At 50.4% G+C, this 22562-nt stretch overlaps 1 protein-coding gene across 1 annotated transcript; it reads right to left on the bottom strand.

Annotated features, from left to right (window-relative positions):
* Nucleotides 1-10107: 10107 nt before the first annotated feature.
* Nucleotides 10108-21905, bottom strand: LOC128950311 (keratin, type II cytoskeletal 3-like). The gene is made up of 19 exons (XM_054295193.1): nt 21327-21905; nt 20343-20557; nt 20137-20197; nt 19881-19976; nt 19549-19713; nt 19317-19442; nt 18888-19108; nt 18551-18585; nt 18135-18466; nt 15435-15522; nt 13204-13721; nt 12129-12343; nt 11923-11983; nt 11667-11762; nt 11371-11535; nt 11137-11262; nt 10803-11023; nt 10490-10524; nt 10108-10382 (listed from the first exon to the last, which is right to left on the bottom strand). The coding sequence occupies exons 1-19, from the start codon at nt 21903-21905 to the stop codon at nt 10108-10110; spliced, it is 3630 nt and encodes a 1209-aa protein (XP_054151168.1).
* Between the last annotated feature and the right edge of the window lie 657 nt (nt 21906-22562).

The following is a 22562-nucleotide window of genomic DNA, read 5'->3' as shown; positions in this document are numbered from 1 at the left end:
GTGAATTCTGAGCTTTCTGTGGCAGCTGGAGCCCAGAGCCCGAGCAAAGAGAGCAGCCATCCCACCCCACGTGCCGTAACCAGAGTGTGGGCAGCTGTTGTGATCGCAGCTGACACCGGATCAGCCTTGGCAGCACATCCCAACCACACCTGGACCTGTCAAGCTGGCTCCAGAAACAGGGATGCATCCCAAGAGGTGTCCACGCATCCTGTGGATGAAAGGGGAGCTTCCTGTCATTCCCTCCTCTTTCTGACCCAGCTGGGACAAAGAGATCACAGGTTCATCCATGATCCATTCCAGGGAGATGGATTTTCCTGGGACCATGGTGGTACAACCACAGGGTCAACCTGTGTTGACTTGTCTTGGGATTTTAAGGATAAGTTTAAATTGCATCCCAAAACTTGATCCATTAAAATTGCCTGCCTGGGCACCTTGTGCAGCTGTTGGAGCAGGGACTGAGGGCCCCTGTGTTGTTCTGTCCATCCAAAGCAGTACCTGGAGTAGGTGGGGAAGGTAGGAAAGTTCCTCCCACCTGGAAAAGACTCTGAGATGGTGACACGGGTGTGACTTTTTGTGGACAATGAGGGAACCAGAAGAGCACCAGGATGGACATGCTGGAAACATCCAGAAATTTAAAGACAGACCTAAACTGGAGATTTTTGAGCACAACCTGCCAAACTCCATCAACCTCATCCACTTCTGTCCACCTTCAACTCAAACCCTAAAACGGACTAATAAATCCCAGTTCTCAGGCTGATGCTCAAGGATACACCTCAACATTCCCACAGGATCATCTAAATCAGCTCAAAATTAGGTCATGGAAAGGTCTGGGTTGGGAGGGACCTTAAAGCTCATCCAGTTCTGCCATGGACAGGGACACCTTCCACTATCCCAGGGAGCTCCAAGCCCTGTCCAACCTGGCCTTGAACACTTCCAGGAATGGAGCATCCTCTGGGAAATCCATTCCACCCTCTCTGGGAGGAATTTCTTCCCAACATTGCATCTATCCCTGCCATCTGGCAGTGGGAAGCCATTCCCCCTTGTCTTTTCTCCCCAGGCTCTTGTCCCCAGTCTCTCTCCAGCTCTCCTGGAGCCCCTTTAGGCACTGGAAGGGACTCCAGGGTCTCCCTTCCACCAGACCAGATTGCTCCAAGCCCCACCCAACCTGTTCATGAGCACCTCCAGACGAGGCAGCCATAAACTCTTCAGAAAATAGAAAGAACTAAAAGAAAAGGGAGGAAAAAAAGAACTACGGAAAACACAAAACCTAAAATTACTAAAATCCTGAGGGTGTCTTGGAAAACCAGATCCTAAATACAAATGAAGGATCTTTGCAAGCCCCACTGGCAGAACAGAGTGAATAAATAAGGATATCAATGCACTTCTGACTATTCAAGAAGTATGCAAGAGCCATACAGTAGCACATGAAGAAATACAGTATTTAAATTTAATAACTGCCCCAACGAAGGAGATAAATGAGCACGAGAGAGATCTTGATCTCCAGCTGCCATAGTTTCTGCATAATTAGGGCCCTCAGTCACTTGGAACTGGGGCTGGGATGACACAGACACACTCATAAAAATGCCTGTAGCCCGCAGACTTTCCTTTTCTCCCCCTCTCCCTCCCTGGAATAACCACAAACTCTCCCTGTGGTCAGTGAAGGACTTGGAGAAGGAAAAAAAAAGGAAAGAAATGTCAAAAAACCTTGTGTTTTTTGCAGAACAAGAAGTGAAACGTTGATACTCTCCCAAAGTTTATCCTATTCTAAGCCTGAGGTTTCCCAGATGCAAGAATATATATATTGTCCTAATGATACAGATAGTCCAAAGTGGATCCCACATTCTTCCTTTAGGGGACAGGGAGACCAGATGGAGTTTCCCTCACACAGACCTAGAGCTGGGTGACACTGGAAGCTGCTATTAAACCACAGGAAAAAAATCCACTATCAGGGAATTTTTTGGATTCTATGAATTCTCAACACTTTGTGATAAATAGTGAAGTTTTCTGGTGAGAAAACTAACTGGAGGGGGTCTGGGAAGGCTCTAAACGGGAGGGATTTGTCCTGTGCAGACAGGCAGAGCTCAGGTGGTTGGGAATGACTTTGGTGGGGGATATCTTCCTTCGCCTTTGTTGAACAGCAGTGTTTTATGGAAACGCTGTTGGAATTGTGGGATCCGGGGCAGGGAGGGAAAGGAGCAGTGCTGGGTGCTCCAGACAGGGCAGGTAAGGAGGAACAGGACCCATCACTGGGCTACTCCATCAGAAGCTGCTCCCAAACACGAATGGAAGGAAGCAGCCGGGGGATCACAGAATTCCAGAGCAGGAGGAATGACTCTGCTACCACAGAAGAATTTTATTTGGAGGGGAAGGAGGGCATGAGAAGATGAAGTGGAGATCAGGATTCTGGGGCAGCACGGAATAATCTGATAGAGGTTGGAATCGAGTCCAAGATGCAATGAGAGTGAGGGAAGCAGAGGAGATCGGTGTGGGAAGGGCTGGAAAGCCCTCAAAGAGCAGGAAGAGCTTCCCCAGAGGCAGAAACATCTGTGCAGGGACTGGCCACAACCTCTCCCTGTGCTCAGCAAAGGCAGGAAGGAAAATGCCAAAAACATGGTAATTTTTGCAGGAAAAAAAAAGGTGAAATGCCCTGATGAGAACTTTGAACTGGAATTTTGACTTTGAGAAGGCGAGAGGGAGCTTCCAGAGTGGATTCCACCAAGAGAGGGAAGGGAGGTCATCACCTCCAGGGTCAGACAGTCCTGGTGTTGTCCCTGAGGTAGGGGGTCTCTGGTGAGGCTCATTTAGGGACCAACGACCCAAAACCTGACTTTAATTTGCAATCCTCTTAACAAGGGTCTGATGGCTCTTTTAATCTCTTTTAATAAATGGTTCGTGACTTGCGGTTGACAGGAAGGTAAGACAATAATGTCCTCAATAACACCCTTGATATTAAATCACCAATTCAGAAAATAACAACATAATTATGATATCATTTTTATTATATCAGTTAATCTTCTCTTTCCCTGACAATAACGTGAAAGTTTATTAATTAAATTTAATATGATTTGTGAGTACACTGAAGTAATTTTTCTATTGCTGTTGTTATTATTAACAATAGTGGCGAGTGGACAAAGGACAAGCTCATTAATTTTTTTGCTTAACTGGCAAATGCCAAGCATCAGCCTCTGATCCCTGAGATCTCCAGCAGGCTGAGCGTGTGGGGTGCCTCCACACACAGCTGATGCCCTCGGGCTTGGGCGGGAGGTGCTGGAACAAGGCAGAGATAAAATCTCCAAAGGGTTTCAGAAGGAGGAGGTGGAGGAGGAAAGTACAACCTGCAGAGAAAAAAAATATTAAAATAAGGAAAAAGAAAGAGGAGGAGGAAACTGGGTTGAACTCCAGGTTAAAAACACAGGGAGACATGAGATTTTTTTTTCTATGTGCACATGTTTCTCAGCAGAAAAATAGTCAATGGGCATGGCAGTCATGATATAAATTTATTTTCATTTCTATTAGGGCAGGATTTTGATGAGGATCTCCAGGTAACCCAACAATCCGAGGTCTCAGGAATGGCCTCTCCAGGCATTTGAAACCTCAGGAACCTCTTCACTTGGTCCCCAAGGTAAAGAAGAGTCTGAGAGTGTTCAGCAGCTTCAGAAGCTGCTGTGTGAGTTGAGGATGATTTTAATCACATCCTGTCCCACAGGAAGTTGAAGCAGCTGGAGTTAATTCTGGCAGATGTTCCAAATCCGGTAAACAAGGTGATTACCGACGTCCCTGCCAAGTGGGCCCGGTGCTGCTCTGCCATCAGCAGCAGGACAGGAGGGTGACTACACCCAGCTCCACCTGGGCTGGACTCCAAGCTCATAATTAGCCCAATCAAGGTCAGGCTTTGTGATCAATTGAGTAAATCCCTCTATTGATGGGTCCAAATGGCTGCGATTGCCTCTGCAGCAGCAGAAGGAGCGACCACAGGACAACGAGACAGGTGCATAAAAGGTAAAGCTGCAGAAAAAGCACCAAAACCACGATGGTTCCAGAGGAAATCTCCTGCCTGGGGAGGGAAAGGCCTGAGGGTGGGGTGGGGTGGGGAAGGCCAGTTTAAGAGCTTCAACAGGTATAGAATACCAGAATATCTAGAGTTCTGGAAGGGACAGACAGGGATCATCAACTCCTGGCCTTGATCAGGAGAATCCTAACAATTCCATAATGAGCCTGAGACTGCTGCTCAACATAGGGAGGATGCAGAGATGCTGGAGTGAGTCCAGAGGAGGCCATGGAGATGCTCCAAAGGCTGGAGCCAGGCTGGGAGAGCTGGGGGTGCTCACCTGGAGAGGGGAAGGGAAAGGAGACCCTGGAGCCCCTTCCAGTGCCCAAAGGGGCTCCAGGAGAGCTGGAGAGGGGCTGGGGACAAGGGATGGAGTGCCAGAACAAGGGGGAATGGCTTCCCACTGCCAGAGGGCAGGGTTAGGTGGGATATTGGGAAGAAATTCCTCCCTGTGAGGGCAGTAAGGCCCTGCAATGGATTTCCCAGAGGATGCCCCATGGAAAGCAATCCAGGTGAAGGGCTCAAATCCTTGGCTGCCAGCCCAACCTTTACTCCAGGGGTTCACAAACACCTGCAAATGGAAGAATTTATTCAGTGAGGAGTTTTGTGGGGGTGGAGGGAGGGAGGCAGCTCCAAGGCCCCCCGGGGCCAGCAGGAGGTCCTTGTCCAAGGCTGACACAAGAGCACTTCCCATTTCAGCTGATTCTGGCCCCAAATCAAATCCTGAATGGATCAGACTCAGCAGAGACCCCCCAGCCCAGAGACGCCCATCACAAAAATGGGGACAACCCACCTCTTCTCCTGTCACTTTGTCAGCTGGAGTCATGACCTGGAACGGTGGTGGGTTTGTGCCCAACCTGAAATTCCTGTCTCAGCCTGACCCATAACTTATGGGAAAGTCAATTTGTCATCAACCTGGAGGACAGGGACAGGTTCTGGTGTCAGAGCAGCACCTGGAGGTCACTGTCAGGTTCAGTTGTCAGAGCAGGATGGAGAACAGTAACAGAACAGGGATGTCAGAAGGTCTGGAGGACAACGACAGGTTCAGGTGTGTGAGTGGCGTCTGGAGGTCACTGACAGGTTCAGGGGTCACAGCAGCACCTGGAGGCCACCATCAGATTCAGCTGTGTCAGAGAACTTTCCCTTGCACAGGCTCCAAACCTTCCAGTGACATTTTGTGACATTTTGTGGCTGTGTCCACCCCCACCAGACCAGCTGAGTCCCCAGGCCATGGGAGAGGTAGAATTGATTCAACCCATGCTCCAAGAGAATTGGTCATATAATGTGAGTTTTGGAGTCCCGCCTGAAGACCTTGTGGAATATCATCCCACTCCAAGGACAAAACTAGGGAGTGTGGAAGGAAGATGAAGCTCAGGAAGCACCACCATCCCAATGGGTGGGAGGAGGAAGAGGAGGAATGGTCTCTGTCAGCAGCAGGTGTGGATGATGCAGTTGCCATAAGTTGTGCAAATCTGGCTCTACCTGTCCCAGCTGGAGCTGAGGCAGCCCTGGATGGAACAGGGAGGGAGCGGGAGGCACCGCATTCCCAGGCAGCTCATCCAGGTCATGGGGCTGGGTGGCAGCAGCTGTTGCATTCAGAGGAGCAGGGTCAGCATCCAATAGGGGCCAAGTCCAGCAGGAAAAGTGCTCAGATGTCAGCTCAACCTGTCCAAGCAAAGCTGAGGTGAATATTAATTAGATGAAAGGCCCAAATTTTTCTGCACAGACATAGATGATGTTCTGGGACACAGATTCCTCTGGATCCCAGCACAAGCCACTGCTGGAGCCTGGCAGTGGATTCACTCACAAGGAATCCAAGGCAGGGTCCAAAGAGCAGGAAAGGAAGTGATGGAGTGTTCAGGACTAAACATCAGGAGCCTAATGTGGAAAGCAAAGGGAAGAGCTTCCCTTAGCTAAATTTCTTCAGAAGCTGCACAGCTTTAGGTACCTTTGTCAATATATTTGCCCACAGGAGTTTTAAACCTCCTCCCAAGCCGAGATTCTCTGTAGCTGTCACTGTTTCCATAAGCTGCTGATTTTGGTCTCTCTTGAGGAGGTCAGAGGGTTTCCTAGTGTGCATCTGAGCTGGTTTTTAGGCCAGTCGAGTTGGAGGTGACAGAACTGGCAGTGTTGCTGTTTGAAGTGCAGAGAGGGGACCAAAGGATGCTGATCCCCAATTTTAACCTCCTTTAATCTCTCTGCTCCTTAATTCCTTCCCCTGAATGTCCCATCCTCAAGATCCCAAAGGACTCCAGCTGCTCAGGAGAAGTGTGCCAGGTAAACCCCAGTCTAGAGGATGCAGAGGGTCGTCTCCTCCCAGGTGACAAACCAGTGCTTTTCACAAAAGCAAATATTTCCTGCTCTCCAGCAAGCCCAAACTGGGGGAGTCTCCTCCATGTTTGCACAATGACCCACCCAGGGCAAACAACATGGTGGCTTATGAGGCCCTCCCACCATAAACGTGATTAGTAACAATTAAAAACTCATTCCAGCCCTAATTACAGCCAATAAAATCCCACTTGGGTTAACTTCCTAAGGAGCTCATAAAACACGGCACCAATTCAGTTTCTTCCCATGTTCTAATGCAAAAGATCCTGCACAGCCCTGACCCCAGAGGAGCAGTAACTTCTCCCTGCCCTCCAACCCCAACCTGGCTCCCTCTTTTCAGGGAGTTCTGGAGAGTGAGAAGGTCTCCCCAAAGCCTCATTTTCTCCAGGCTGAGCCTCCCCAGCTCCCTCAGCTGCTCCTCGGGAGCTCTCCAGACCCTTCTCCTTGTGCTCCAGCCCTTCCCCAGCTCTGTTCCTGTCTCTGGACATGCTCCAGCCCCTCGGGGTCTTTCATGGCATCCCTGGATGGGATCCAGCAGCTCTCACAGTGCCCCACCGAGCAGGCAAAGGGGATCCCAACCCTTTCATCCCAGCACGATGCACTGGAGCAATTTCCTTCAACTCCCTTTTTCATGAGTGCAGCAGGTGGGAATGATAAACCCCGGCACCTCTTGGCTCCTCTCCAGGAAAAGCTCAGGGAACTCAGAAAAATCCCGTGGTTTTTGGCAGGATGGTGTCAGCACCTTTGGCTTCCAGGGCTTCAACAGGCTGGAGATCACTGTCCTCTCTGCCACCTTCCCAAGGGTGTCCCCAGGACACTCCTGGGCTTTGAACCACCTGGGTCCATTTCTGTCTCTGGACTCTTCCCTGGGATGAGGAAGAAGGAGATTATTTCAGACTCTTCCCTGGGATAAAGAAGAGGGCTATGACTTTTTCATCTTTCCCATCCCAACTTACGAATTTTAGAATCAGAAATGTTATTTTTGACTCAAACAGCAGGATAAGACACATTGCAGCCTGGTGTAAACATCCTTCAGAAGTCAGGAGGGTGAACTGGAAGGAAATTTGGGGGTAAATAAGAAAAACAGCAGGAAAGTAACTCTGGTTCAAATGAAAGCAATAATTTCATCCTTATTTTGCTCCTTTAGATGATAAGGACTTGACAACATTGATCTTCATTTCCATATTTTTTCTGTGCCAGATCAATCATAGAATCATGGAATGGCTGAAGTAGGAAAGGATCTTAAATCCCATCTGGTCCCACCCCCCATCACACACATTGCTGAGAAGTCAGGGCTGATTCATCTCTTGCTCCTCCCAGAGCTACAGAAGAATCCAGTGAAGCATTAATCAAATTAATTTGGTTGCAGTGGGATGTCATTTGGAGAGGGCTAATGACTAAGCTGGCTGGGCAACCTGGAGCTCTGATGGCAGGTTCTGGGCTCTGACTTACTCTTTCATGCTTTTGTTTGTTTGTTTTTTTTTTTCCTTTGTGAGTAATTTGTGTCCACTCAGAGTTGTCAGACCTTCCCACCGCTCACGGGAGCTGGTGTAAGAGCCCAGCCAGACAGGTAGAGGGTGCTGCTCATCCTTGTGCCAGCCCTGGGGAGGATTTATCCTCCTCACCCTGGCTCCAGCCCCCCACTGGAGACTCCTCCATGGCAGGAGCTGCAATGTGATGATCACAGAATGTGGGAAGCCCATGCAGTTCCACCCCTGCCGTGGGCTGGTGCAGAGTGGCAGGGTGGTAGAAATGCTGCAACGTTTTTTGAGACACTTCCTTCAGAAGCTGCTCTGAGAAAGGCGACACGAACAGCCACTTCCAGTCCATGCACACACACACACCCCACAGATAGCTCAGGAGAGGAAAGAGAGGAAGGGCCTTTGCATTATGTGCTCCAGAGAAGATTTATTACATCCACCACACCAAAGGGATCAGAGATGAAGACAAAATAGCGTGGGGTCAGTGACCAATATGGGGTCAGTGACCAGTGACCTGAGGGCACAGGGGTGGGCAAAGGGCAGGGCCAAGGGCAGCAACCTGTAGGGGCAATGAGGAATGAATAATTGGGGTGGGCAGTGTCAACTGGCCAATGGGGGAGGCAATCTGATGTAGATTGGCAGTAGTGCTGCAGAGCACCATGGGCTGAGTCCTCTCTTTCAGCCTGAGTGGGGAAAACTCTATGATATATTCTTCCAAGGCAAGGCCCTGGGGATTTCCCTGAGTGGGAGGATTCAGAGGATTCCACAATGGGCAAGGACACCTTCCATTAGACCAGGTTGCTCCAAGCTCCCACCCACCTCCAGCCAGCCCAAGCCCTAATGGGAATAATGAATCCTAGTTCTCAGGGTGATGCCCAAGGAAACACCTTGACGTTCCCACAAGATCATCTAAATCAGCTCGAAATAGGATCATGGAAGGGTTTGGGTTGGACAGGATCTTAAAGGTCATGCTGTTCCACCCTCTGCTATGGGCAGGAACACTTTCCACTGTCCCAGATTGCTCCAAGTCCCATTCAGCCTGGCCTTGGACACTTCCAGGGTTGGGGCAATCTCATGGAAGCCCATTCCAGTGCCTCATCCCTCTCAGAGGGAGGAATTCCTTCCCAACATCTCATTTGACTCTCCTCTTTTCCATTTTGAAGCCATCACCTCTTGTCCCATCATTCCCTTTCCAAGTCCCTCTCCAGCTCTCCTGGAGCCCCTTGGAAGGGTCTCAAAGGTCTCCTTTCTCTTCTCTAAAGGTGAGCACCCCCAGATCTTCCAGCCTGGCCCCAGAGGAGCTCCAGCCCTCAGAGCAGCTCTGTGGCCTCCTCTGGACTCTCTCCAGTAGCTCCACCTCCTTCCCCAGGGCTGGAGCAGCTCTGCAGGTGGGGTCTCACCTGAGCAGAGCAGAACAGCCCCTCCCCTGCTGCTCATGTTGGGGTCTCAGCCCAGGTTCGTGGGTCTCTGGGCTGGGGCAGGTCCAGCTGTCACCCACCAGCAACCCAAGTCCTTCTCTCAGGCCTGCTCTCAATTCCTTCTCAGTTCAGTTTGTGTTTGCCCTGCAATCACCCTGGCCCAGGGCAAACTCGTGTTTCTCCTCTGCTGGGGAGCATAAAGTGATGAGACAACACAAAAATATCTTTATATCTCTGCAATTTATTGGTACTGAATGACCCTGGGGCCAGGGCACCGGCAGGAAGCAGCTGATTTACACGACAGAGGGGGGAAACAGGGCCACGCACTCCAGGCAGGAAGGAGAGGAGGGAAAAGGATCCGTAAAACATTAAAGCTGCCAAATTACTCCACCTGGGGAAGGTGGACAACTCCAGACACCTGTTTCTCACTCCTGAATCTGACTATGGGGCATCATCTCCTTCCTTCTGTTTATGTGGGCTCCTGACACAGCTGGAGCAGGATGAGGGGGACCCATGAGGGATGCAAGGGAAACACAGGCCTTAAAAAGTGACAGGAAAGAGCAGTTTTCCACTGCTACTCCTCAGCTGGTGCAGCAGCGCCGGGGAGCTCTGCAGGGCTGGGGACCCACAAGTGAGATGTTTCACCCCAGTGGGGCTCAGTGAGAGCCAGGCTGGGCCAGAGGGATGTGTCTTGATTTCAATCTCACTTTGGGGAGATTTCCCCCAGAAACAGTTTCTTTCCTCCTGAATACCGATGGGGATGGAAGAGGCTGTGCTGCTGGCGGGAGGAAGAGGAAGGTGCTGCTTTCCCTGGGAGGACAGACATGAGGGCTCAGTATTTGACCCCGGAGGATTTGACCGTCGTGGTGGTGACGCATCTCCGCACAGAGGAGGAGCCTCCCCCGGCCATGAAGCTGCCACCTGCAGTGCTGCACATCCTCCCGCTCCCGGAGGAGAAGCCTCCGCTGACAATCCCTGCTCCCATCCCGCAGCTGCCGCCAATGATGTTCGGGCCACCAACCGTGCACACGCCTCCTGCACTCAGGCCATTGCTGGCTCCAAAGCTGGCAGATCTGCCTCCGCACACGGTGCTTCTGCCCACCACAGCTGGAAGAGAGGGAGAGGCTCGCTGAACACCAGGCAACATCCTGGGAATGTTTACAAAACCAAGGATAAAGGTAATTCAGCAGAGAAAACAATGTGCGAATACTTACAGACATTCACATTGGAGGGGTTCTCTAAGCAGAGCCTGTGTAGGGAGAGGAACATCAGTTGTAAATCTGTATACAGTCAGAAGCAAAACTATTCCCCAGATATTCCATTTATATCGTGTTTCATATAAGATCAATCAAGACGCCTGAGAAGTACTCCCCATGGGAACCATGTTTCTGTTTAGGCTTCAAAATTTGGAGGAAAAAAGGAAAGTAATCAAATTTTAATGTTAAATTTGTTGTGAGGGATGGTTAAAGATGAATTTGATCCACGGTGAGACAGAACTCTGGCCCAGCCAATGGTAGGAGGTCTCACCTGTTCTCCTCTCCCTCCAGGAGCTTCCTGTACATGGCAATCTCAACATCCAGTGCAATCTTGATGTTCAGCAGCTCCTGGTACTCCTTCAGCAGGCGAGCCAGCTCCTCCTTGTCCTTGCTCAGAGCACATTCCAGTTCTTCTAGCTTCCTCCTGGCATCCTTGGTGGCCATCTCCCCCCTCTCTTCAGCCTCAGCAATGGCTGACTGCAGATGATGGTTCTGGGGAGAAGAAAGTAAATTTCCTAATTCCCTCTGCCTGCCCTCTACTGGAGCATCATCATGGCACAAACAAGAGGGAAAACAGAACCCGTGAAACACTGGCCAACCCCCACCTGCTTCTTCACGTTCTCAATCTCTGTCCGCAGCCTCTGGACATTCCTGGACAGCTCCTGGATCTCAATCTTGGTGTTGCGGAGGTTGTCCCCATGCCGGCCAGCTGTGCTCTGGAGCTCTTCATACTGGAGAAGTGGGGACAAGGACACCCATGAGGAACAAAGCAGACCAAAACCTCAGGTGGTTCAAACAGTGGGGACTGTCCCAGGAGCCTTGAGCCCTTCCCAACTCACCCGGCTCTGGTACCAGGCCTCAGCCTCAGCCCGGCTGTTCTGAGCGATCTGCTCGTACTGGCGCCGGACCTCCTCGATGATGCTGTCCAGGTCCAGGTGCCGGTTGTTGTCCATGGACACCACCACGGACAGGTCCCGGCTGATCGTCTGCATCTGAGACAGCTCCTGCAACCAAGACATGAGTCAGAGGCACCATCCACCATCCAGAGGCATAAATCCACCCAGACACCCCATCCAACCTCAATGTTTGGCCTCCTCATTGTAATACCAGTCCCTCAATAGGAGAGAGCTCCTACCTCCTCATAGATGCACCTCAGGAAGTTGATTTCGTCTGTCAGAGCTCCCACCTTGGCTTCCAACTCAACTTTGGTCATGTAGGCACAGTCCACATCCTAAAGGAAAGATCTCAGAATTAGACCATGGCTTCCTTTCATCGCACAAGAGCTGTTGGCTCTTCCCGTTGGCTTCTGCCCATCTTGGAGCTGAGTCCTTGCCATGTCTTTACCTCCTGTCCCCCCTCACCCTATCCCTGCTGGTGTCTTCCAGACTCACCTTCTTCAGCACCACAAACTCGTTCTCAGCAGCCGTGCGACGGTTGATCTCCTCCTCATACCTGTGGCAAGACAGGACGAGGTGAGACTCTGAGACCCCCTCTGAGACCCCTGGGGGTGCTCCCCTGCAGTGGTCACTCCACCCGTGGGGTCTCCACATCAGCCCCGCTCTCCCCCTCGTCCCTCCCCGTCTGTCCCCACACTCACTTGGTTTTGAACTCCTCCACATACTGCCTCATGTTCTGCAGCTCCGATTCCAGCTGGCCCCGCTGCCCCAGCAGAGACTCCAGCCTCCTCCGCAGGTTCTGGATGTAGTTCTCAAAGATGACATCCAGGTTCTTCCTGGGCCCCGACGGCCCTTGCTGCTGGAGCAGCTCCCACTTGGTGGAGAGCACCTTGTTCTGCTGCTCCAGGAATCGGACCTACAGCCAACAAAGCGTGTGTGAGACATTCACCAGAGAGACATCCCACTGTTCAAAGCTCCGGGGAGCTTTGTAAGGCCATGGGAATCAATCCCCAAAACCCTTCCCACTGCTTCTGAGGGGAAAATTCCTCCCTTTTTTCTCCTTTTTTTTCCCATTATTGTTAAATTCCTCTTTCCTCCTCCAGTGTCTCTGCTCTGTTTTTTTCTTTTTTTTCTTTTTTTCCTGGGGGTAGCTATTGAAATGCTTCCATTCCAGTCTTACAAATTATTTCCAATGTCAGGATTTTTTGACATTAATTTTCAGGAGCATCAGATCCTTTTTGACCTACCAGTGAAGGAAATCCCATTGGGCTCCATATTCAAGAACATTCCTCTTATCAGCCACAGAAATTATTCCATATACACATCATATATTTAAAAGACATAGAGCACGCTTATAACCAAAATTCTCCCAGTTCAGATTATTTAAAGGGGGCTCATCTGCACTTAAACTGAAAGAAGAAATGGTTGGGAATTTTTAAAAATTTCATTCCTAGATTTTAAGTTCCTTGAGAAAAAAATTATCCTAGAGAAAGGACAGACTTAAATAAACACTTTGATCACTGAGTATATCCCCATCCCTTTGGCCTGTCTACACTGGAGTGAAAACCAGTGTGCATCCACCAAACCTGGAGAAAGTTGTTCAGTTTCTCTGTGGATGCTAAATTTTGACACTTCCTCAGGAGGAAACCAGGTGGAATGGAATGGAAACAATTACAGCCCAACACTGAACTGAGAAGGACGATATTTCCTTCTCCAGAGCACAAGGAATTTCTGCAGTTTTCCCATTCCCAAGCAAATCCAACTCCAACCTCTCACCTTGTCGATGAAGGAGGCAAACTGGTTGTTCAGAGTCTTGATCTGCTCCTTCTCCTGGCACTTCACTTGCTGGATCTGAGGGTCAATGTCAACGTGGACTGGCCGCAGGAGGGTTGGGTCCACCTGCACCGGCTGGATGCCTCCAGGGAACCCGGGGCCACCTCTGATGGGGCCACAAAAGCCACCCATTCCTCCACCAATGACACCTCCTCCAATGCCACCGAATCCTCCTGGAAATCCTCCACCAAAGCCACCAATTCTACAACCATAGCCACTGCCGTATGAGCTGCCCATGGAAATCCTTGTGCTGCCACCCAGGTTGTGGAGGCTCCGGCTGCTGAATCCTGCACAGGGTCCACCACCTCCAATCCCCCTGGATGTAGAGAACGAGCTGTAGCTGATTCTGCTCCGGCCGCCGCCTCCAAAGCCACCACCAACAGCAGAGCAGGAGCTGAATCCCCTTTTGCTCCCAACTCCGAAGCTTCTGCAGACAGACTGACGAGACATGACTGCTTCTCCTCAAAAGAGCCCAAACTGGAGAAGGTGAGGAGATCCACAGAGCTGAGCTGGGCAGAGAGAAGTGCTCAGAGTCTTCTCTGGCTCCACAGCTCCAGGCATTCCCTTTTATCTGCTCCTGGAGGTGGGCTGGGACAACTTGGGCGTGAAGAGGAAACAAATTTACTGTCTTCATCAGCTTGGTGCGGTTAACAGATTTTTTGCCAAATTGGTGACTCCACCCAGAAATCCGCTTCACCATGCAGAGGGAGAAGCAGGAGCACCAAGGCAGGTCTCTGTGAGTAAGTGGACTCCCATATCTTTATGTCATCAGGAAAAATATATTTTACAGTGATGTTGTCATGTTCTTCCCGCCTCCCACTTCCCTGCCTGCTCCTAAGGTTGTCTGACTCGAGATTTTTTTGCCTGACACTCCACACCAGGCAAGGATTTTGGTGAAACCCAGATAGAATGAGTCTTTCACAATTCCCCCAAGCACACCTCATCGCCTTGTTAAGCAGAAAATTCCCAATGGCTTTACAAGTGGAAAAATGCTGTATCATTAACATTTAACAGGTCAGCATTTCTGTTTTAACCAGAAAGGAGCTGCTTAGTTCCTTCCTAAGAGCGTCAGGTGGAATTTTTCCCTCCAAAATGTGTCCCACGAAGTCTGAGACAATCAGGTCCTGGGATTCTGAGCACCAGAGCAAGAGAACAAGGATGTCCAACTCTTTGCTTGTGCTTTTCCAATGGCCACAGGGATTGTCAAGCCACAGAGGATGGAAAGGACGCTCCAGGCAGTAGATGTTGTAATGATGACTGACAATAATGTTTCATTTCATGCACCAGCTCCCCGGCAATGGGTTCGGACACTCACGTGAAGGACATCTTGTAATGTACCTACTGAGCCTCACTAATCAAATAAATATTTTTGTTACATTTATTGATTTTATTGGTAAAAAACACTAACATTTCCTTCATTCCTATTTCCTTAAAATCATGAATAAAAGTCAAGGGAAATACATATCTTGAAGCATTTCAGCACTCAAAAAATATCCTGGTTTTAAGCTTCTCAGCTGCTTCTCCTCATCATACCGGAGAGATTTGGGCAGGTAAATGTGGTTTGAAAGCATCCCTAGGAATCAGCTGGTGGCCATGGACACAGCAAACACTTTGGAGAACCAGCCCAGGAAAACATTTCCAAAAGCCACAGAAGGAATCAGAAACATGAATTTTATTGATTGTCACTGGGACGATGCTTCTGGAACCACAGGCTGTGTGGAATGGGAGGAAGGAGAGGACGTTACCCTTGACGTGGATTCAAATGTTGGCCAAGATTATCCCACTCTAAGGGACTCAACAGTTGCCAGCAGTTATTCAGCAACTGAAGGACACAACAGGTCGCCAAGGATTATCCCTCCTTTAATGGACTAAACAGTTGGCAAAGGGCTATCCCACCCTTGAGGGACACAAGTCATGGTTGGCCAAAGATTGCCCAGGTGTTGTTCCTGCAGCTGGAGAATGGACAACATCCCCACAGCACGAAGGGGACACCCTCCTTTCCAAGAGCAGCTGCAATCAAGATGGGCTGGTTTCTCCATGGTCATCTCCCAGATGGACATTTAAGCTCTCCAGACCATCCTGCAGCCCAGCTCACTTGCTCATGACGAGCAGCCTGGGCAGCTGCAGAGTGGTTCAGGTTTAGGTGGAGAAAGCAGGTTGTCCCTTCTCCTGGCCTCCCTCCCAGCTGCCAAACCCATGGTATGAAGGCACCAGCACTTCACTGGAATATCCCACGAGGAGGTTCACAGCAAGGAGGAAGATCTGCAAAGTCAGCCAGATGCCTGGGTGCTGACCACACTCAGCTCCTGCAGATAAGACGCCCAGACTGAGTCACTCTGACATCTTCAGACAAGATGTGCAGATTATTCCAAACCTGGAGTCACTGGAGTCTCCTCCAGGTAAAACTCGACAGGCAGCTGGGCTCCAGCCATGCCCTCAGATCTCTTGCGCAAGGAGCTGTGCACAGCAGAATCATCAACACCAGGGAAAATGTGAACTCGGCAGAAAACACGGATGGAGACCAAAGCCACGCTCCGGCTTCACATCTAACCCAGCCAGGAGCACGCAGGAGGTGTCGCAATGACTCTTCACAGCAGCACTACAACGCCATGTAAAGTTTGTTGTAAAGTTTAGAAGAAACAGGCCCTTGAAATTATACACCGAAACAGGTGATTAAACACCAAAACAGGTGACTCTTGCCCCAAGCCAAACCTCAAAGTGCTCCTGGCACAACACCAGCTTTGCACAGGCATTGCCTACTCAGCATCTTTATTTGGGCCAAACCCAGCCACAATTCCAGCTCCAGCACCCTTCAACATGGGGAGAACCCCCTTTTCCATGAGCTCACTGCCTTTCCTGGACCTCTTCCTCAGTCTGCAGCTTCCTATCCCACTCTGGCAACATCAGCAACTCCCAGAGGCTGTTGTGGGACTCCTGAACCACCACTGACAGCATTTTCTGTCTCTTTGATCTCTCCAGGTGGTGGAGAAACCACAGATCAAACACTCTGGACTCCCCTCCCAAGCCCCCGTGTAGGAAAGAGATTTTTGTGCTGTTCTTGTGAGCCAGCAAAGCCTTCCCAAAGATAAGGAAAGCCTTGTATCTCTCTCAAGGAAGGTACCAAGGATATCACCATGACAACATGAAGAAAGAGAGAAAATCAAAAGATATGGACTTTAGTTGGCTCACATGGCTCCTTTTCACCTATTGAAGGTTTTGTTTCTATTTCATGACCAATGGACAGTGTATGTGTTTGTTAAGCAAATGTAAATATCCTGTAAAACTATAAAGGCAACCTCTTGCTTTAATAAATAGCCCTATACAGCCTTCTGATCTGAGTCTTGGTACTTGCGCCGTGTCGTGCTCTATAGCAACACCCCCGCCTTGAGCTCCTCCAGATCTGTCCTGCTCTTGGAGCAAGGATGGGCCACTGGGGAATTAATTGGCTTCTCAGGGAGAGGATGGTACCTGAGCTCATGGACGGGGATGAATCACACCTTCCCAGCCCATTGTGTTCCCATGGCTGGTCAGGGATGCTACGTGGCTCTCTGGTGCTACCCCTGCTCTCTGGGTGCCAAGCTGTGCATCCCACCTGGCCATCCCACAGCCCAGGTGTGCACCCGAGGCAGGTGCTTGACCAACATCCTGATTCATTGTGACCCATGTTCACCAGCTCCCCCACCCAAGGGGCTTCTACCCTGCCACTCCCTCATCACAACTCGAAGACCACTCAGAGGCAGAAAACTCAGATGACTCTTATCCAGTGTTGGCTCCCACCTGCTGCTGCTGATTCTCATTATCCATCAGCCCCTTTGGGTCTCTACTGGTCTGGAAACGGGGCACTGAGAATGTTCCTGACCAAATTCCGGGACACAGGTTTCGGCAGACCCTTTGCAGAGCTTCCAAAGTCCAAGAGGGATTGAGAAAGTCCCTTTCCTAGAGCTTCAGGAATCAGAGTGTTGCCACATCTGGGGAGATGTGACGCGGGCACTGAGGCACTGAGTGCCTCTGTGTGCCTAAAGCTGAGCCCAAAAAACTGGGGCAGGGCAGCTTGTATTAGCTCAATGACTGGGAAGATACTGGAACTCTTTGTGCTGGAGCTTTCCAGACCCATCAATTGCAGAAATCTGCTGTGGGAGTAACTCCACAGGATTCCAGGGACGAACTGTATGATTCACTGTGTCAGGAGATGCCTAAGAATTGAGCAGGCTCCTGTATTCCTCAGTTTGGTCTTCTGCTGCCTCAGTTACTGAGTGTTGTGTGAACTGAGCATCCAGCACCCAGCATCCGGACTTGTGCCCTCAGGTGAGAGTCAGTCATCACTTGAGCTGTGATGGCTGCCCTGGTCCACCCCACCTGTTCACCTCCATCAAAGCACAGGTACGACACATTGAGCAAAGAATGACCCTCCCAGCTTCACAACGAGCTGCTTCCCAAAGCATGAACCGCCCTGCCCAGAGTGGCTCCCGAAGCATTGACACAACAACATCGTGAATGTTCTCTGCAATTTATTGGGAATGGCAACATCCCAGGGAAGGAGGGCAGGACACACACACAGAGGAAGGGAGCTGGGGACGCAGAACAGGAGGAGAGAGGAGGAAAGAGGAGTTTTATACACATTTGCCAAAAGAAATGTACAACACAGCAAGGAAGGCAGAGCAGCCCCTCCTGCCGGGCAGCTCCCGGTGCCAGCACACCCACGGCATCACCACCAAACCGCCGGGTGGGACCAGGGTCTGGGACAAGCTGGGTGGGAGGGACACAGTTCATCCCATTGCACGACACCAGAGCTGGGCTTCAGGAGGCTGGGCTGCTGCCAGGGGGAGAGAGGAGGTGCTTCTTTCCTTGTCAACCTTCGGGGCTCAGAATCTCACTCCCGAAGATTTGACCGAGGTGGTGGTGACGCATCTCCGCACGGAGGAGGATCCCCCGCCAGAGCCGCACATCCTTCCGCTTCCAGAGGAGAAGCCACCGGAGTACATTCCTCCCCCCATCCCACAGCTGCCGCCCATGCTGCCTCCTCCAAAGCTGCTGCCTCCTCCGCAGATGCCGCCTCCTCCCATTCCTCCTCCCATGCCGCTGCCGCCTCCAAATCCTCCTCCCATTCCGCAGCTGCCGCCTCCGAATCCTCCTCCCATGCCGCTGCCTCCGAATCCTCCTCCCATGCCTCCTCTGCCTCCAGAGACAGTTGTCTTGCCTACCACAGCTGGAAGACAAGCACAGGTTACTCACCTGTTGCCCAAAAGAACAAGTTCTACCACTTCTGAAGGACCCCAGGGCAGATACTTACAGACATTGACGTTGGACATGCTGTCATTGCACAGCCTGTGAGGGAAAATGGGACCAGTTATTCCACTGGGAAGTGCACGGCTCTTCAGCTGAGAATTTCCTTTTCTTGTACAAGTTTATGTTTCTCAATTATTCTTTAAAAAAATGAGCAACCTATTCAAATTTTTTTCAGTATTTTCCAATTATTCTTTAGAGAAACAAGCAACATTCTTTTAAGATGGAAAACCCACTCAAGTATGTTTAAGCCTAACATAATTAATATGTACTTGGGAATTAGAGCGTAAATGGCACAAAATCAATCTTTAGTGTGGGTTCAAAGGTTTTACCCAATTAGGTACCTGTTCTCCTCTCCCTCCAGGAGCTTCCTGTACATTGCAATCTCAACATCCAGTGCAATTTTGGTGTTCAGCAGCTCCTGGTACTCCTTCAGCAGGCGAGCCAGCTCCTCCTTGTCCTTGTTCAGGGCACATTCCAGCTCTTCCAGCTTCCTCCTGGCATCCTTGATGGCCATCTCGCCCCTCTCCTCAGCCTCAGCGATGGCTGCCTGAAGCTGCTGGATCTGAGGAAGAGAAAACCAGTGTGTGAGATCCCTTTTGCCCACGGTCTACTGGAGCATCTTCATGGTACAAACAAGGGGGAAAACAGACAGACATAATCTATCTTCTCCAAAGCGTTTGAATTTTCATGATTGCTTTCCCTCTTACCACCCAGCCCCATCCTGACCCAGCACAAAGCTGTTACCCAAGGAGGAGCTGATGGTCTCCTACCTGCTTCTTCACATTCTCAATCTCAGCCCGCAGCCTCTGGACATTCCTGGTCAGCTCCTGGATCTCAATCTTGGTGTTGCGGAGGCTGTCCCCGTGTTTTCCAGCAGTGTTCTGGAGCTCTTCATACTGGAGAAGTGGGGACAAGGACACCCATGAGGAACAAAGCACACAAAAGATCAGGTGGTTCAAACAGCGGGGACTGTCAAGGAGCCTTGAGCCCTTCCCAACTCACCCGGCTCTGGTACCAGGCCTCAGCCTCAGCCCGGCTGCTCTGGGCAATCTGCTCGTACTGGCGCCGGACCTCCTCGATGATGCTGTCCAGGTCCAGGTGCCGGTTGTTGTCCATGGACACCACCACGGACAGGTCCCGGCTGATCGTCTGCATCTGAGACAACTCCTGCAACCAAGACATGTGTCAGAGGCACCATCTCTTGAGGGGGGAGAAGAGAGTAGCTCCAGGCAACCTCTCCAGATCAAATCCACAAAGACGCTCAGTCCAACCTCAGTGACTTTGGTCACCACACCCTCACTAAAACTTCACCAAGGGGAAGAGAGAGCTCCTACCTCCTCGTAGATGCACCTCAGGAAGTTGATTTCATCTGTCAGAGCTCCCACCTTGGCTTCCAACTCAACTTTGGTCATGTAGGCACAGTCCACATCCTAAAGGAAAGATCTCAGAATTAGACCATGGCTTCCTTTCATCGCACAAGAGCTGTTGGCTCTTCCCGTTGGCTTCTGCCCATCTTGGAGCTGAGTCCTTGCCATGTCTTTACCTCCTGTCCCCCCTCACCCTATCCCTGCTGGTGTCTTCCAGACTCACCTTCTTCAGCACCACAAACTCGTTCTCAGCAGCCGTGCGACGGTTGATCTCCTCCTCATACCTGTGGCAAGACAGGACGAGGTGAGACTCTGAGACCCCCTCTGAGACCCCTGGGGGTGCTCCCCTGCAGTGGTCACTCCACCCGTGGGGTCTCCACATCAGCCCCGCTCTCCCCCTCGTCCCTCCCCGTCTGTCCCCACACTCACTTGGTTTTGAACTCCTCCACATACTGCCTCATGTTCTGCAGCTCCGATTCCAGCTGGCCCCGCTGCCCCAGGATTGATTCCAGCCTCCTCCGCAGGTTCTGGATGTAGTTCTCAAAGATGACATCCAGGTTCTTCCTGGGCCCCGACGGCCCTTGCTGCTGGAGCAGCTCCCACTTGGTGGAGAGCACCTTGTTCTGCTGCTCCAGGAATCGGACCTACAGCCAACAAAGCGTGTGTGAGACATTCACCAGAGACACATCCCGCTCCTAGGAGATTTGGGTGCCCAGGGAATCATTCCCCATCTATGTCTCATTCAGGCTCCTGAGGTGCATGAGAAGCATTTTTTAATTTATTTGTTATTCGACAATTAATTTTGAGTCATTCTGAACTTCTTCCATGGGGACAAAGCAATGTTCCCAGTAAAGATATCATCCCAATTTTCCATAGCATCAGGATTGGACTTTGTCATCATCTTTCCAGCACTGAAGTCAAGAAAGATGAAATTTTTATTCCCTAACCACCCATGCATTCTCTTGGGATGGATTTTATATTTCTTTGGCTTCTATTTGAAATTAAAATAATCCAAGAGTATTGGAAAGGGGTTTAATGCTCTGCAGTTTCTAGAATCAGGCTTTGAGAAGAAAGTTTCATCAAAAAGCAAATCCCAGCAATGAGAACTCTTAGGACAATTAAATTTACAGTCATGACTTTGCCCTGAATCACCCAAAATGAGGCTGCAAAAGTGGCTTGGCTAGACAATCCCCAGAATATCCTGCAGATGTTCTCTTTAATCTTCCATTAGCAAAAAACCTCCTCTATTGTTTGGTGTTACTTATTAAGTAAACCTGACTAATTACAATTTGATGCTGAGGCATTGGTCTGACAACTCCAACAACTGTTCGTAGGTGAAAAAATTCCCAGTCCATAGCCCAAGAAAGTTGTTTGACATTCCACCTCCAAAAAAACCCCGTCCTAAACTCTCACCTTGTCGATGAAGGAGGCAAACTGGTTGTTCAGGGTCTTGATCTGCTCCTTCTCCTGATTTTTAACTTGCTGGATCTGGGGGTCGATCTCAACATGGACCGGACGCAGGAGGCTGGGGTCAACTTGCACCGGCTGAATGCCTCCAGAGAAGCCTGGACCACCAAAGCCACCCATTCCACCCATTCCCCCACTGCCCATTCCACCACCAAAGCCACCCATTCCTGCCCCACCACCCATTCCACCACCAAAGCCACCCATTCCCATTCCTCCACCACCCATTCCACCACCACCCATGCCTCCACAGCTCATTCCTCCACCAAGGCCACCCATCCTGCCACCGTATCCACCACCACCATAACATCCGCCCATGGCAATCCTTCTGCTGCCCCCCGTGCTATGGAGACTCCGGCTACTGAACCCCCCACAGTGTCCTCCTCCGCTTCCTCCCCGGGATGAGGAGTACGAGCTGTAGCTGATCTTGCTCCGGCCACCACCGCCTCCAAATCCACCACCGACAGCAGAGCAGGAGCTGAATCCCTTTCTCCCCCCGACTCCAAAGCAGACAGACTGACGAGACATGGCTGGTTTCTTCCAAGCAGAATCAAAATCCAGAAGAGCAGAAAGACCAACAGAGTTGATGAGGGCAGAAAGAAGTCTGCAGAGTCTTCTCTGGCTCCAGCAGCTTTGGGCATTCCCTTTTATCCACTGCTGGAGGTGGGCTGGGACAGCTTGGGTGTGAAGGTGGAAAGCAATTTAGTATTTTCATCAGCATGGGGTTGTTGACAGATTCTCCATGAGCTTTGCCATATTTGGGGCTTCCCAGAAACACACCCTGTAATCTAGAGGTGAATAAAAAAAGAGCTTCGAGACACGTTTCCATGACTAAGTGGACTCTCATATCTTTATGACATCTTGGAAATCAATTTTATTCATAAATCCCTTTTCTGCAGCCCCTCATTGGCTATCCAGCCCTCATTAGTGACTCCCAATAATTCCAGATAAAGATCTCCCTATCAAAGCTCCACAGGAGACAAAAGTTTTGATGAAATCCCAGCTATAATATGGCTTTCACAATTCCTTACACACACCCTTAATCTCCTTTTTATATGTTAAATTGCATTTGCGTTTCAGGAGATGTTTCCCAATCCTAAATGGGAATTCATGACACCAAAATTTGAGGAGACTCAGCATATTCTCCTGATAGAGAGGAAAAATATCTCCTTGGAGCATGTGGTG

This window comes from Melozone crissalis, unplaced genomic scaffold (genome assembly GCF_028551555.1).
Source record: "Melozone crissalis strain CALT ecotype California unplaced genomic scaffold, PUWL_Pcris_2 ptg000537l_1, whole genome shotgun sequence".
Lineage (NCBI taxonomy): Eukaryota > Metazoa > Chordata > Aves > Passeriformes > Passerellidae > Melozone > Melozone crissalis.
This window is presented reverse-complemented; position numbering and strand designations above follow the sequence as displayed.